The following is a 17141-nucleotide window of genomic DNA, read 5'->3' on the forward strand; positions in this document are numbered from 1 at the left end:
TTTTCAGCGCAACGCTAGCCTCGCAGCTTTGGAAGTCTCGTTTCTGCCTTAAACTGGATGCAGAGAAACGCGAGAACTTGCAGGGGTCATTTTTCCAGGGTGTAGTTTTTAAAATTGTTGTAAAAAAAATTAAGTGGAAATGTCCATTCGTGATTAGGAGTCCTCAATGCGGAATATTACAAAAATCGGAGAGGAGTCCGGTATTGTAAATTCTTACCAATAAGGACCCTAATACTGATCCTTGTGGTTCTTTGGGACTTCATCAATTTCATTTATCATCACTTATCTTACCAAAAGTGGCCGAAAAGCGTGGCAATCAATCAATCAACGCACCTTCAAGAAGAAAGAAATAAGAATGTGGAATAACTCGTTAATGTCGTTGAACGTGCGTTTGTGGCGGAAGTCTCCATGAGGTTGCTAAGCAACACTGTCCTCTATCTGATTCACATCTTCCATCGGATCGCCTTAGCATATATTTCTGTTTTAGTACAGTGCTTGGATAAAATAGATTTGTCTGTGAGTTATTATATTGTGATATGTGCAGTTATCTATTTTTTTCTAAGAAGTAATAGGATTTCCTTACAGTATATCAAGCCAAAGGTAGGCATTATTATTTTTAACACTATCTGCAAATTTTACGGTAATTTTACATACTATCACAACTTAAGAAACAGAGTCTTCTGCTCAGAAATTAGAGGGTATAACCCAAACCCATTGTGTTTTATTTTGTTGCCCTTTTTTCTTTATACTGACTTAATGCCCACGATATAACTTTCATGTCATTCAATAATTTTCTGTTGTACTAAGTTGCAATATTGTAGAGATAAATGAATTTCAATTATTGGCCCAAGTTCCGATTGTTTAATTCCGATTTGGCTAGTGGTTTATTATTTGAGTGGCATTTTTGAAGTAAACAATTCTACTTCCAATGCTAGAAAACAAAAATGGGGCTGTTAAACCTACTTTACCCCCTCGAGATGATGTTGATTATTTTTAAATCTACAGATTTCGATATTTACGTAATATAAAATTGGTTCCAGCATGTGGAATACACAAATAATTGAGATATTGATCCCACATAAGTAAAAACCTGTCATTACTTTCGCCAGTTTTTATTAGTAAAAACCATTTATATGCACACTCAAATAGCAAAAAACGAAAAAACACGTCCAAAACAGCTATCATCCCAAACATAACAATCCTAATCTAACGACGTAAAATTATAGCTACTGATGTGTGGAATGTCGTGTTGGGTGTGTGAAGCCTTCGAGTTGTTCTTCATGGTAAGGTAACAGACGCACTTCACAATAACACATTTCTGCTAGCTAGAGACAACTGAAAACATTCAAAAACGACAAAATCTTCATAAACCATGCAAAATATTTCACTTTCTCGAGGGGGTACAGAGGATCAAGGGTACAGCAATAATGTATATATACCCAATTGGAAAAATAATCTTAAAGGATTGTGGCTCACCTCCATGGTGAAGTGGTTAACTGAACTAACTAGGGTAAATTTCTCATAAGGGACAGACAGCCGAAATTTGCTAGTTCATTTAATTTAAATATCTGTACTTACGTATTCTGCATTGAGAAACAGGCTAGAGTCTAGTTTACGTCCTTCTTGCCCACTCCTTCTTGCCCGTTTACGTCCTTCTTGCGCACTCCTTCTTGCCCGTTTACAAAACCGTGCTAACAGACAGCCGGCACTCCGGCATCCGTAGGGTAAGTAAGTTTTTCATTTTACACTTTCTGTCACTAACCATTCACGGGAACGAGGTATGCCTACGAGGTTAGGTTAGGTTCCATTAGCACTCATTTCACCCCTAAATATGTGCTTCATCATCGAAAAATGTCCTCAGTACGTTCAATCACGCATATCCGGACAACATCGGTTTTTCTCGATTTTCTCCTCCAGGAAATTTTTCCTCGCCTTGGGATTTACTTTGTTCAATTCCTTATAAAATAACCTTTCCAACGATATATGACACGTATTCCTTAGGAAAAGGACGTAAACTAGACTCTTACCGAGAAACATTGCTGAAGGTGGCATTTCACTTATTTCACGGAAATAAGCTCTATTTGCGACATATCGAGTAAGTTTTCTTCGTAACATGCAAAATGGTGGTCACAGTTTCACTACCGTACTCGGCATGCAGTGTTTCCACCCCACTGCACCCAAAAATACCTACGTAGCCCCACAAACCATTGACGCATAGCCCCACGAACCATTTCCGGTAAGGTTAGGTTAGGTAGGGTCATGTATAGGTTACAATAGTTAAAAATTGGTTTCGAAAAAAATATGCGTAGCCCCACACACCATTCTCGCATAGCCCCACAAACCATTTGCGGAAACATACCTTCTTCAGTTACAAAAACACATGTTTGGAAACACTGACCAGAATTACGTCATCACACACAGGCTACATCCACCTGGAAGTAAATGGATGCAAGAGCTTTCGTGCATCGGTCACACATTTATATCGAAAAATACATGATTTACCGGCAAAATTCAATGAACGATGCGAGAAAACACTTCCCCGAACTTCCGGAAGTAGAAAGAAACTGCATTCGGTAAGTAATTTCTCCTGTAAATTTGATGAAATCCGTCTGTCCCTTACGAGAAATTTACTCTAGAAATATAGTAAAATGTTCTTGCGTGATCTGCTTGCAAAGCAAACTTTTCTGTCATAGAATCACACTGTGTGAATTAAGCTTCTTTCTTTGGGAAGAATGCCCACCCAGTGATATATTTGTGATTTCATTTCTGAAGGGTAGGTATGCCAAATTTGTATTTGTTACCATTTACTAAACTCAACTATTGCCTTATGGTTCTATGTACGTTAGAAAAATGGTGCTAACCTAAGTCATAAAATCTCATAATTTAGAAACACTTAGTATATTAACATTCTGAGAAAACCCAAACCTGTACACAAAAAGAGCTATCGAACTAGTAACACAGAAAATTTGACCAAATTCTATTGATCAAGTTCAAACTTTAATGTAAATAACATAGGCTTGCGCAGACCCTCTGATTAAGAGGGCAAAAGTCTTGATGGAAGTTCAATCGGGGAAACAAAAACCTCACTCAATCTCACTGTCATATCATATCACCATACAGAAATGGAACTCATATTTACTTAGTAAAGGAAAGCCGAATCTATACAAAAATTTACACTTTTCTTAAACTAAAACTTTCATTACATGCACGTACAATGTACGTCGTACATGATTGCAAGGGTATCTGATGCTGTTGGTCGTAATTTAGTTTTGACATGTTACATCTTAGAGAACACTCTTTCGCACAAATAACTTGTCACAGGAAAAACAGAAAGCATCTTCAGAACTTTTAAAAAAAATGATATATGTTGCAGTTGAGGTAATATTAGAATCACTCAACCACTTAAGCAATTTCCCATTGAAGTCGATTGAGAGCTGTTTAGAAGAAGTCAGACTGTTGCACATAGCTCAGTCTCGGACACAATTAACTGAGCAGAAATAAGCCTGATATCTTCTTCATTAGGTTAGCCTGCCTACTGCATTCACCAGTTTCCTGACCGAAACATAAATCAATGCTGCTGACGAGTGAGTCAAGGAAGAGGCAAAGTGTACTTTGAATTCTTTGCCTTTTGATTTGAACTGGACTTAATTTTGTCACGTATCATCTACAGATAGTCGGTGAGACATTTTTTTTTCTTTTGACTGGAGGAATTTCTATATCGAAGTTATTACATCCTTCAGCAGTGTTTGATATTCTGGTTTCGTACCATGTGTCAGCTTCACATAGGTTTTGTAGAGTGCCTTCAAGATGGATCGCGTTATTCATTGCCGAAAGCAGGTTAATCTGTGATGACTATAAAGTCTTGCTAACTATAACAATTGACTGAAAATGAGCCAATATCTCTTAAGATAAAGCAGTCCTTTGCTTTTGCCTTCAGATACTTTTACGTGTATCAAGGCTGCCCACAGAATTTTTTTCTCGGGGCGGGGGTGTGGAGTGGTGCTTTTCTCCAGTTAAAATAATTCTCATAATGTTCTTTCACTACAATTTCAAAATTTGAATTGCATGAAGACTTTTCAAGTATCACAGGGGGTCTAGTGCCCTCTGCAGGCACCCTTGGTGTGTGAGGCTATTTCTTCAATAACTGCTATCAAATATTTACGGAATTGTTTTATGATGGTCACAGTGTCATCATAGCAAGTTGATCTTGTTAATGATAGACATGGCCATCCAGAAGGGTAGCAATGAAAGTCAACCAAAAATTATGTATTTCATACATATAATTTCATTTCAGTCATAGTAATATATTGTAATTATTGCAAGGTTGTTGCAGGAACATGATAACTTCAAACGAAAGAAATGTTTTTTGAGGGGACATACCTCATTTGCCCCCCGCTCCAGATAAAAATACCTTGATTGCCTGTCCCTGAAAAAAATCCTGCTGATACAGACTTCAAAGGAAAGGAAGAAGTTTCTACAATGTTTCTTTTAAAATTCTTTCTAAGATACCATGCCAAGTTGGTATTTGAAGCTATATATGTATTGGATTATTCTGAAAAAGTGAAAAAATTTCTAAGTTGAAGTATTAGGTGGGGGGGGGGGGTCATGCCTATGGTGGATAATGCAACCTATCAAATGCCAAAGTAACATCTGATTTTTGTGAGTTCTATGTTCATATTGGCAGTGATTGCTTCCAAAACCTTTTTTGGATTTTGGGACTAGTTGAAAACAGTTTGTATAATGAGTCCAAGAATGACTTAAAATTCAAAGGCTTTGATTGAACATGAACAGCAAGCTCTAATTTCTTATTTAAGCAATGATTGACATCTAAGTTCTTATTGAATTTGGCTTTAAGAATCAATGTGGCTCCCTTGTACGAGCCTGGAAGATTTGCTACACATCCAATGTTTTTTTTAATACTTCCTCTGAAATACCATGCTAGCATAAGCATGAAATAAGCGTGTGTACAATGGAGCTACCTGAGAGGGACTCTAACACAACAGTATTGCAAAAGTAATTGCAAGGTTCACCATAAAGTTCAGTGTGAACATAATATAATAAACTACCTATAATAAAGTGTGATTTGTTTGAAACAATCATACTATCGTCAACCTATATTTTATTGAAAATATTTCCTGACTGAAGTATATGATTAATTGTACTATAGACAAGTTTTGGTGCACGAAATAGGCATGTTCTGAGTGAAGCATATGTTCTAGATCAGCACCATTAATCTGTAAAGTAAAAAACAGGGTGACAATGGACCGGGTAATTCTTGAATTCTGGGAATTATTGGCTCCGATTATTATGCATGAATTCTGCATGGATTTTTCTCCATATAGACATGGAAAATGGCAACTTTTATTAATCCAAAGTTCATTGCCGTGAGGCAAATTTTTCACAGTTTAGCTTTAATTTTTGCAGAGGAAGAAAAATATAACAGAATTGTCTCAATCCGTTTACTTTGTTAGTGTCTTTTACAGAACAATCTATCTGACAGAAGATTATTGGGTACTACTTTACTATACCAGAGACACCTATCAATGATTTATTTTGCAATTTTTTTACATTGCTAACGTACTATTCTGCATTGCGGAACATTTATTTAGGTGAAATAATGAATTTCTAAGGAAAATAATGTCTATTTCTTACATTAACGAGTACTTATTGTTGTTCCTTATTTCCCAAAAACCACTGACATTAGCCCAAAAATTCATGATAGCCCCACGAACCATCACGGTAACGAGGTATGCCTACTAGGTTAGGTTAGGCCTTTTAGGTTAGGTTCCATTAGCACTCCTTTCGTTCAATTTAGCATATACGGACAATACGGATCGTATTGTGCTCTCGTGCAGAAAGCAAATGGCGGCAGCAGCAATAGCGCGTCGGAAATAGATTTTCGTACAAAACCACATGCATTCGCATTAAAATGGATCAAAACTACATTCCTGAACATCAACAACGCTACAGAAAATGATTTGCGTAAGTACTTTCTCCTCTAAATTTCAAGAAATCCGTCTCTGGTATAGTAAAGTGTTACCGATTATTGCAAGAAAAGATATCTTGAAATGGATTAGATAAATTTGAGTTTGAAATTCTTATACAATTAACAATTTTCCATAGATTAGTACATCGCATAACATTTGTGACGTGTTTGTAGATGTATTTCGAGTGAGTATGTGAAATGGCAAATGTAAACTCCACACCTTAAATTACATATTTTAAATATATATATCATTTAATTGAATATAATTAGATTTTTTTTGATACATTGGAATCACACAGACCCTTTATATTGCTAATATATTTGCGTGTGTGAGTGGTGAGAGGCAGTAATACTTAAGGTTGAAATGGAGAAACATCTGCTTGTACCCTTGAATTTTTGGAAAGTTCGCCTTGTAAACTGGGAATTATGCTTGAATTTTATCATGCTCCTAGAGTTGCCACCCTGAAAGAGGTTAATTTCTTTTACACAAAAAGTAGCCTGCTTTAAAATTTCAGTCACATTAACTCCTCTACCGATAAAGAGATGCTGTTAACTAGAAACCCTTTATTTTTTTCCTTTCATCTTTTCTATGCAGACCAAGGGGAAGCAAATGCCAATAAACAATATTTATTTATAAGTAAAATATTTACACAGAGGAGTTTCAAAAAAGGAAATTACCAGAGAGGGACAAATGTGGTTTGTAGACATGTCCTACAAGCCAATTAAATAGTGGATTATAGATAGCTCTTCAGGTACAAGATTACATAATACCAAAGATCGCTCTGATACACAATTTAAGATCAACATATTCTTCAGAAATTGCTACTTTGGGAGAAAACTGATTAAGTTCCTATCAACAGAACCTTCTGTAAATATGTATGAGTCTTGTAGAGGTGGAAGTAGGATAGGTTCCGGAAACAAGAAAATCAGAAAAATTATCTGATCTGTTCTTTGGAGTAATAGGATTCATATTCATGCACAAAACTAAACAGAATAGCTTAGTGTATGTTCTGAACTTGAGATAATCACATTGCCGTTTAAAAATTAATTTGAATTCAAGATGGCTACTGAGTTGGTTACACACCTGAACAAGTTTTCCTTCTGCTCTATCTGACTGTTTGATGCTCGTTTCTCTACTCATATTTGTTTGTTTCTGATGGGTGTTTCCATACATATGGACCATCCTGTCTAATGTGTGTGTGTATGTATGTATATTATTTATGGAAACAATATTAATATCCAATTTTGCTATGAAAACTGAAGATAGAATGTCCTCCGAAATGATAAGATGGAATCTACCATTGTTTCAATGTGGTAATGAAATACTAAAAAATAGGGTAACAGTTTCATACGTCGGAGACACATTTCTTCAATTTTACACAAGAAATTACTTGTGGAAATGAGTTTCTCCAAGGTTTACAACGTTCATTGGGGTATTTTCTTTCATCGTGGAATATATTTGACTGGGAAATCATGTATTTTTCAAGAGAAATATCTCACCGACGAACCATTGCCATTGCTTTCATTTGCCTGACCTACGACAACCAGATGCTGTGTACGTTTGATGACGTAAGCCCCTGTCAGTTTTTCAACCTCCTTTTTTTTTTTACTATGCTTGCCAAACGTAACCAACCCTAACCTAACCTTATCGGAAATGGTTCGTGGGGCTATCGGTCAGCTACTGTGCATAATGGTTTGTGGGGCTATCCGTGTATGGTTCGTGGGGTTATCCATCAGCTACCAGGCTATACGTCAGTTACCCGTGCATAATGTATAATTTCCACCGGTGATGAATACGATAGTAGGTATTTTTCGGTGAAGAAGGTTGAAACACTGCATACCCACAACATGAGTCAAGATGTGGCCGCCATAACGTGTGTTATGGAAGCGAAGAAAGGAATAAAAAAAAGCACTCAGAATGTGAAAAATTGTGTTTGTTTTCGTGTAAAAAGCACAATGGCACCTTGAACTATGTTCTGCAATACACAATTGGTAAGTACGAACCATGCGAAACACAAAATATAATGTGTCTCCGATCTATGAAACTGTTACCAAAAAGAGACTCTGCTAAGAATCCTTCAAATTCGTTAAGTTTTCATGGTATGTTTTGGTACTTTTATGCAACTTTTGTGTCCTATATGGTTTTGTGTATTTCCAAAAAAAAAAAAAAAAGACCCTCTTTTGATACAGCTCCTTCTTATCTAAGCTTGAATTCATATAAGTAACATTCACAATTCATCCTGACAGTTGCTGTAAACATACGTGTAGAAACTGTAGTGACATAACAAATCCTTTGAAGACCTAGGCTGCTGAATGACTTTTTGTTCAGTTATGAGTGATCAGTATATTGAGTCCCACCTTTGCTGCTACGAGGGTCACTATTTATATTTTGAGCCTAACAATGAAAAAACAGGAATTTGGCATTGAAAACTGCTTTATTGTTTTTCGAAGTATTCTCCTTTATGGTCAATACACTTTTGCATTCGTTCGAACCATTTGTCAGAGCAGTTTTTCCAATCTTCTTGAGACACCTCCATAATATGGTTTTTGAACGCATCAACGACGTCTACCGCCGACGAAAATCATTGTCCACGCAATTTATTCTTGACATTCGGGAACAAGAAGAAGTCATTGGGTGCCAAATCAGGACTGTATGGCAGATGACCCATCAATTCGATTTTTTGACTGTTCATAAAGTTGGTTGTTACACGAGATGTGTGACAGCTGGCATTGTCTTGATGAAGAATGATCCGATGGCGTGCGTTTGTTTTCCGTATTTGACCGAAGACCTCTGGCAAACAAATTGCTGTGTACCATTCAGAGTTGACCGTTCTACGTTCCTCTAAAGGCACAGTTGCCACATGACCAGTTTTCCCGAAAAAACAGGCGACCATTTGTTTCGATGTGCTTCGAGTGCGAACAACTTTTGTTGGATTGGGTTCATCTTGAAACACCCACACAGTCGACTGGTGTTTACGTTCCGGCTCATATGCATATATCCATGATTCGTCACCTGTTACAATCTTATATACGTCTTTTGAAGAACCACGATTGTATTTATTGAGCATTTGTTTGCACCAATTGACGCGAGCGTCTTTTTGAGTTTTTGTCAAATTGTATGGGATCCAACGAGAACATACCTTTCTCACAGCTAAATGATCATGTAATATTTTATATATGCTGGTGGAACTAATGCCTATGGTTGCCTCAATCTCACAGTATGTCACATGACGATCTTGCAGTATTAGGTTTTGCACAGCATCAATGTTTTCTTGAACAACAACTGATTTTGGACGACCTTCGCGAATCTCGTCGGTGAGCGAATGGCGGCCACGATTAAATTTGTTATACCATCGTTTCACAGTGGCAAAGGATGGGGCTTCATCGCCAAATGTGGAAGTAAGTTGATCGATGCACTCTTGTCTTGATAATCCACGGCGAAAATTGTAAAAAATCATCGCACGAAAATGTTCACAAGTTAATTCCATTTTATTGTTGTCGCGCAATCTCCAAGGCAACATAAACAACACAAATGAAGCTATTGACAAAACATTTGAAGTACATTATGGTCAATAATGCCAGACGATTCCGTGCAAACGTCAAATCGCGCCTAACTTCAATCAGTGTTGCCAAGGCTCAAAATATAAATAGTGACCCTCCTATCTGGCTGTCTGCTGGCCTCAGTGGCAGAATCTACAGTGCCATGGGTCCTGGGCAGGGTGTTCTTTGTGAGTGTCCCTTCTCCATTTTATCACATTACCACCCATCCTCCTTGCCTCCCAGATGGTAATGCCGTCACCTTGTAGTAAGGGGTTCCTGGTTCGATACTCGGTGGAGGCACAGTTGTTTGGATCCAACTTTAAACTGTAGGCCTAGTCCCAATTAGCCTATCTGTGCATAAAGTAGACTTAAAAACAACAATGCAATTCATCACCCATCCTCATCTTCACGATTAGCCAACATGTGCAAAGTAAATTAAACCAAATCAACCCATTGTCTGGCTGTCTAGATCAGAGTCTTTTATTCTTTTTAAGTAGCTTCCCAATGGGAAGCAACTAACTAATGTATAATACAAAATGTGAAAGTAGGTTTTTGCAACATCTTGTTCAAGAACAATAATAATGATGGGGAGAGGGAGAGACAAATCAATGGAATGTTAAAGTAAAATGCCAGTTGTTTCTTTAATAAGGAAAGGAGGTTCACCACCACTTGAAATCATGTTTATTAGCTCATTAGCATCCCAGGAATTCTGCAAAGGAAGAAAGTTGTACCTCCTTTTCTGAACTCATAATGCAAGCATGTCTATCTGTAACTACTGGCTTATTTGTTGAAGAAGGAAACAAAATAATAATTCCTATTAAAGTAACTAGCCTATAGTCTAATTTATATAGCATCTTTTTTTACTTATATTTACTATTGCTTACTTGTTACTTGTTCCCAGTTGAGATGCACAAGTTCATATTATTATTATGAATTAATTTTTATTCCCAATTAGTCTACCATTGTAGTACGTAACAATTTCAGGATAATATTAAAACATTTCTTGAGTAAATGAATGCTAGTAATTAATTTAGAAAATAATGAAGAAACCTTTTTAATAACTGATTTATTACATACTTATTCAATTACAATATGAAAAGAAATTCCTCTTCTTAATTACTGTAATTCTTCACTTTATTGATGGTGAACAAATATTCCCTTGTTGATTCATAGTTTCTGTTTCAGCAAATGTATATTTGTTTACATAACATTCACTAGATTCAATACTTTACAGTTTACGCTGAGAGAATTCATTGGATATATTCAAATATCGATTTCCATGAAAACGAATAACAGATATGAAATGGTGAATTGGTTAAACAATATCCATGAATACCGAAATTACACAAAAAAATTAAGCTCAATGACAAGCATGCAGTTATGAAAATTCATTTCACCTTTAACATGTTGTGAATGTACATGCTTTCACCTCTAGCAAGTTGTGGAGCATATTTAATTTATTAAACCAGTTTATTTATTTAGGAACTGACATTTCATGACAATGCTTGATTAATTTTTTAAAGAAGAAACCCTCCAGGGAGGCCATGCCAATCTCTTGGGGTTGGGTGGACCACAGGTTAACCCTGTGTTAGACACATGGGGTACCACTGTCCGCTGTTGATATTCATTGAGATATTTCAACACTGTGAACCAGTGGCGGCTCATGGTCCGACTTTATGGGTGTGCACTTCAGACGTGTGTCCAGAAGAAGTGTTATCAACCCTCTCAAATACTCACACCCGTTTTTGCGTACATAATGATGCTACATGTATGGCAACCCAAGTTATAACCACCTTTTACTGAAAATGAGGCTATGAGAGAGTTTTATTTCATGAAAAATATAAAAAAATATTAATACTTATATATAAATTGGAAATACTTTGATGTATTGGGTATAGATAATTCAACACTCGAACCTGACAAAATCACTATAAACGTAGAAATACCAATCTACAATATTCAATATTATTGTCAATTTGCAAAATATTTAGTAAAAATGTTCTCCTTTGCTCCACTGATATTAGTGAACAAGAATAGTAACATTTGCATATATCAAACAAGCAGGTCCAGGCGATTATCCGGGGTACCAAACCGAGGATTCTACTTGATTAGAGGCAAATTCTAACTGTGGCTATTTGTTTCTTTGTTTGAGTTTATTTTTTAGGTCCACTTCATGCCCAGAAAAGCAAATAGAGACAACCTACAGTTTAAAGTGGGATCTGAACCACTATGTGCCTCCACCGTTTCCGTGGCTATTTGTTTTAAAAAGAGTTGGATTTATTGTTGACAAGAATTAATTGAAGTTACTGCTGAATAACTTAATAAGTATATTGCAAAATCATGTACCAATTTAAGCTAAGAGATTTTTGTTGTTTTGATGTCATTATGTAGGTATTAATTAAACACATAATAGTTTTTCTTGTATGTACGCATTGCTTGCATTGTAGAATTATTTTCTTGTAGTTTACTGTTATTACAAGCATAAGAAAACAGTGTTTCGTTGTGACGTTTCAGGAGAACACACGCTCTCTTAATCAGACATTTTTATTTTATTTTGAGGGGATAAATAAATAAATAAATGTCTGATGTGTTTTCTTATGCTTGTAATAACCGTAAACTACAAGAAAATAATTAAACACATACCTACAGTAAACGTGTTCTTCAACAGTATTAAAGTATTTTTAAAATATGGCTATTATTTTTCGTCATGGAAACCATAAATATATAACATCATTATGATTTATATTAGAGTAAGGTGGAAAGTAGGGGGTGCCAAAATTCCATCTTGCCCGGGTGAAAATTGTATCTCGAGCCACTCCTGCAAACAAGGTAGCAGATCCAACGACCACATGCAGAAAATAAGTTATAATCTATCAACAGTTGTTTACTTCTCATGACCAACGGAAGAAAGCGAAATCAAGAGAATAATAAATATTAAAGAAAACAACAGTACTCACTCAGTTCACTCTACACTGCCCTCTTCGTACTTCAAACTTTTCCTTTCCCTTCCGCCGTATCTGCATTATTACTGCACGCTTTGTATAGCTAACTTGCCTCCAAAAATTCAACAACGTTAAATATTACGTCTGCTTTCGCTATGTACAGTTTTTCCTTTGATTATGAAAGCAAACACTTTCCACTGAAACAGAAACAAGCTTTTGACAGTGCAACAATTTTGCAACTCACGAGCAGGCACAGCTGACTGAGCCATGGTTCCCCTGTGCAGGTTGATAATTCGACTACAGCGCCACAAGGGCAGTTTAATTGGACCAAGCTGCACTAAGCAAAGACAATGCAAGACATTGCTTAAAGCACGTGTTTCGCTTTCAGTTGCACCCCCCTTCCCTTTCCATCCTCCCGTCTTTCTTGTCCCTGTCATGCTCGAAACAGTGTGGGTGAAGATACCATAGAAATTACCTTTTCCAAAAAAATCCCTCGGTTTTCGACATTGTGCAGATTGCCTCTGCTCCTCTACACGATCTCGAATGGAATGGGATTGCAATACTGCTGTATCGTGAACACAACACTAGCAGTGTGCATGAAGCCCATAATACCGCGATCTAGAGGAGCGAATCCCTTCTCTTTTCTTGCATGCTGCAAACAGCGGCAAATGAGCACCCAGCGACTTGTGTTCCGATCGAACGTATCTCAGCAGCAGGCGCTGGTAATGGGAAGCCGATGGGGCGATTGGACTTCGGAACGTTCGATGTTTTGAAGGTGATGGTGTCCAGTGAATAAGTATAATAAAAATTAATTGCATTGCAGATTTATTTGGGTGTGCACATGCGAATAGGCAGAAGCCGCTACTGCTGTGAACTGTACAGCACATTGGTGCTTTTGTTGAGCTGAACGTTCTTTCTTTATCTTTGTTCTAAGCTCAGCTGTGTTGTTCTGTTGCACTTCTAAGCCATGTAATATAATAAAGTTAACATCAGTCGCACACTTGGGAAACTAAATACGTAACAAGAAAAGGAGCAAATGTAGAATATAGAGAATGTCTCTGATTTTGTTAATATTTGGTATACTAACTAAATTTGGCCTTCTAATCACGAATCTGTTGTTAAAATACCGCGTACACGTCTGTAAATTGTGGAAAAAGCTGATGTAAGTTGATTTAAAAAAAAAAAAAAAAGCTTTTTTGCGTTGTTTTACGAACAAAATTTTAACTATGCTTGCGTAACCTAACCGAATCTAACCCAACCTTGCCAGAAATGGTTCGTGGGGCTATCTGTGAATGGTTTTTGGGGCTATCCGTCAATGGTTTGTGGGGCTACCCATGCATAGTTCGTGGAGCTACCCGTGAATTTTTACATGCATCCGCGACATTTTAACAACAGATTTGTGATTAGAAGGCCAAATTTAGTTAGTGTACCAAATATTAACGAAATTAGAGACACATTCTCTATATTCTTCATTCATACCCAAGAAAAATATCAATGCATAGAAAGACAGAGCACACAGGACATTCAGATGTTATACAGAATTTGGTTAGTGAAGAAAGGGAGGACACGTAGGTATGCGATAGTGACAAAAGTGAACATGAAAGTGACCATGTGTCAGAAAGTGAACATGCTTCTGTTGTTATGTATTTAGGCATGTGGGGAACAATTGCCTCCCAAGCATGTGACTGACGTTAACTTATATCATTATGTCACTCAAAAGTGCAGCAGAAAATTGCAGCTGATCTGAGAAGCAAGCCAAGGAAAGGATGTTCAGCATATATGCACATTATAATTCATGGTGTATTTCATACCTTAAAGATAGTTAAAGGGTTGGGGGACAGGTGTATCCCATGTACCTAATTGTTACAGAAAATGGTGTGCCTAACACACGGTTAAGACCTACCACTGTACACAGTTGCATGCAAATTGTCGAGTACAGTAGCAACACAGTTTAGTTTCATTTGCGTATCCTGACTCGTATCTTTCACTCGGCACACATCTGCCCACTTGCAAACTACTTACAACGACATCACACATGTTTTCTTGACATATGTTGTCTCCTTGCAACTCCTGTGTCTTTGTTCCCTTTGCATGGAAGACACTTATCATTCCTTGCACCTTTATGTTTGAGGACATTTGGAGACATTCTGCCATGTTCGTAGCAGCACATCTCTCTTACAAGTAAAATATTTTACATACACCTGCGCATGTACCATTATTCTGAAAAAGTTCGAGTTTGGCTTGAACAAGCCTTGTACAAGGTGACAGAAAATTATTTATTGATCCACCGTCATGTTATGTGTATACATAAAGAAAATGAGAAAAATGGTCATGTGTGTTGAAGCACCCAAAAATATTAACTTATTCATTCATTCATTCAAAAAAGATGAGGAAAATGAATGCTTGATGATAAGTATGGTCTTGCCTTCACTATGTACTATATCATATGTATGCCAGGGCTGTTGGATGTAATAAAACATGTGTTTAGTGTATTTGTAATGAGTGTAGTACAGTGAACGTGAATAATTTTTTTAAATATTTTTCTAGTTCCACGATGTATCAAGATTCCACATGGTCCAGTCCAGATGGGTCAGTTAAGAAGGAAATTGTGAGCTTGGGACACTGGAACCACACACCCAGAGAGGGTGCAAAGTGTCTGATAGAAATTGAAGATGTCAGCTGTGAAGGTGTTGAGTTGAAAGAAATAAAGGGGAACAAAGAATTGTGTGTTACATTCAATGATGATTTTAATGGTGTTTTCATAATTGGAGAATGTGACACAGAGATTGATAGGACAGTAGAAAAATGCCTTCTGACCATGTTGCCTAAAGAGCACAGTGCAGTAGAGCTTTTAATCAAACCCCGTACCTTTGCTGATGAAGATTTGAAAACTGAAACTATTGTTATAAAGTGTAAAATATTGTTGAAAGAAATTGAGAATCGGGCAGCCATTTTTGACTGGAGTGAAAGTGAGAAACTTGACAGTGTGTTGCATCATAAGCAGAAAGGTGTTGAACTGTTTCAGAGTGGTAGAATTGTGGATGCTTTTAACAGGTTCAGTAAAGCATACAAAGTTCTCCTTTCCATGGAGAGTGTGGATATTGCAGTGGAGTTCAAAGGCAGGATTAGTTTATTGAGGATAAACATATGCAATAACTTGTCGTCATGCCAGCTCCGTAGGAACAATTATGATTTTGTGGTAGATTTGTGTTGCAAAATTCTTGAGTTGGATAAAAACAATGTGAAAGCACTTTATAAGCGTGCTGTAGCATATATTGAACTTCAGGAGTATGAGAAAGCAGAAGGCGATTTAAACCATTTGTTTGAGTTGGAGCCCAACAACCAAGCTGCGAAGACACAACAAAGGATTCTGCATGCAAAAATGCAGGAATTAAACCAAAAATATGCAACAGCAATGAAGAAAATGTTCTCCCAGTGAAGTTGGAGATTTCTTTCCTTTCAAATTGTGCTTTTTTTGTGTGTATGCAAAGATGATTTTTTGTTAACACTTTTCACTATGTTTAATATTTGTGTATGTTTCTTATATTTTTGAGTAAAGACTCATCTGATTAGTATATTTTGTAATCCTGTAAGTTATGAATATTTTAGAATAAGTCTGATTGTTTTAGTGTTACAAAAGATTACTTGTAAATTTGAATTTATAAACAGGGGTAGACAAATACAGGGTGCCTGGTTGCCATAGTGCCTGAAAATTTTCTCCTGGCACCTGAATTTTCAAATCCAGTTCTAGTTCTATTTTTTGTAATAATTAGAGTTCAGTTAAAGAAATTTCCATTTTTTTTGTATAAAATAACAAGTGCAGTATATGTTTTTTTCATGTTGGTTTGTTTCCTGTTTTATGTGTATCATTAAATCAGAATATTAAACATGCCATTATACGTTTTTGCACTGTTGCTAGCCAAATTTTAAAATCTACAGTGATATGGTACAGTTGGCCATGTATTGCATAGTTATTGATGCTATTACCGGTAGAGCCTTCTTGAGGAAACTCACTCTGGTGCAAGAATGAATTATTTTTAATCCAATCTTGTACTAATTAAGAAATGTATGTTTTAAGGTCACACTTCAAAATGTGTAACTTTGTCTTAGTTTGATTCATGGCTTTCTTAGTCCAAATTCTTGAATATGGTGCCTAAATTGCTTTTAGTTATGGATTTTCTGAATCAAAGTTAGTGGAATAGTGCATGATGGGGTAATACAAACACATTTTAGAGTTTAGAAACACACGCACTGTATATTCACAATCTAAAGATGTTCTCCTTTGAAACATTGCTCTATATCAATATATAATTTTGACCATCAAGGTTGACATTTTTCTGGAATTGCTAAGGTACGATTTTTACAATTTTTTTTAATGGATATCTTCTGGACACTCAGTATATTTGTCACTGCTTTTCTGACTGGAGAGAATATATAAGGTTTTTGATGTCGTTACTGCATTGTGTTATGCTACTATCTTTAAATTAATTATTTTATGTAAAACAATGAATTTGTCTTTGAGGGTAATGCTACTGCTCTACACCCAAACCTTATTTTTCAGTCAATATTTTTTTTCAGGAGGAGCAAATTCATTGTAGAAAGGGGGAAAAAAATACTTGTTTCAGCAGCATTAATTTTGATGTAATTTGTACAAATATTAAAAAAATAGCACG

At 36.4% G+C, this 17141-nt stretch overlaps 1 protein-coding gene across 1 annotated transcript; it reads left to right on the forward strand.

Annotated features, from left to right (window-relative positions):
- Positions 1–443: 443 nt before the first annotated feature.
- On the forward strand, positions 444–17103 carry LOC146000401 (uncharacterized). The gene is made up of 2 exons (XM_083137994.1): positions 444–600; positions 15016–17103. Exon 2 carries the CDS (start codon positions 15023–15025, stop codon positions 15905–15907), a length of 885 nt encoding a protein of 294 aa, XP_082994120.1. The 5' UTR covers positions 444–600; positions 15016–15022; the 3' UTR covers positions 15908–17103.
- Positions 17104–17141: the final 38 nt, after the last annotated feature.

This window comes from Lepisma saccharinum, chromosome 16 (genome assembly GCF_977018435.1).
Source record: "Lepisma saccharinum chromosome 16, izLepSacc3.1, whole genome shotgun sequence".
Lineage (NCBI taxonomy): Eukaryota > Metazoa > Arthropoda > Insecta > Zygentoma > Lepismatidae > Lepisma > Lepisma saccharinum.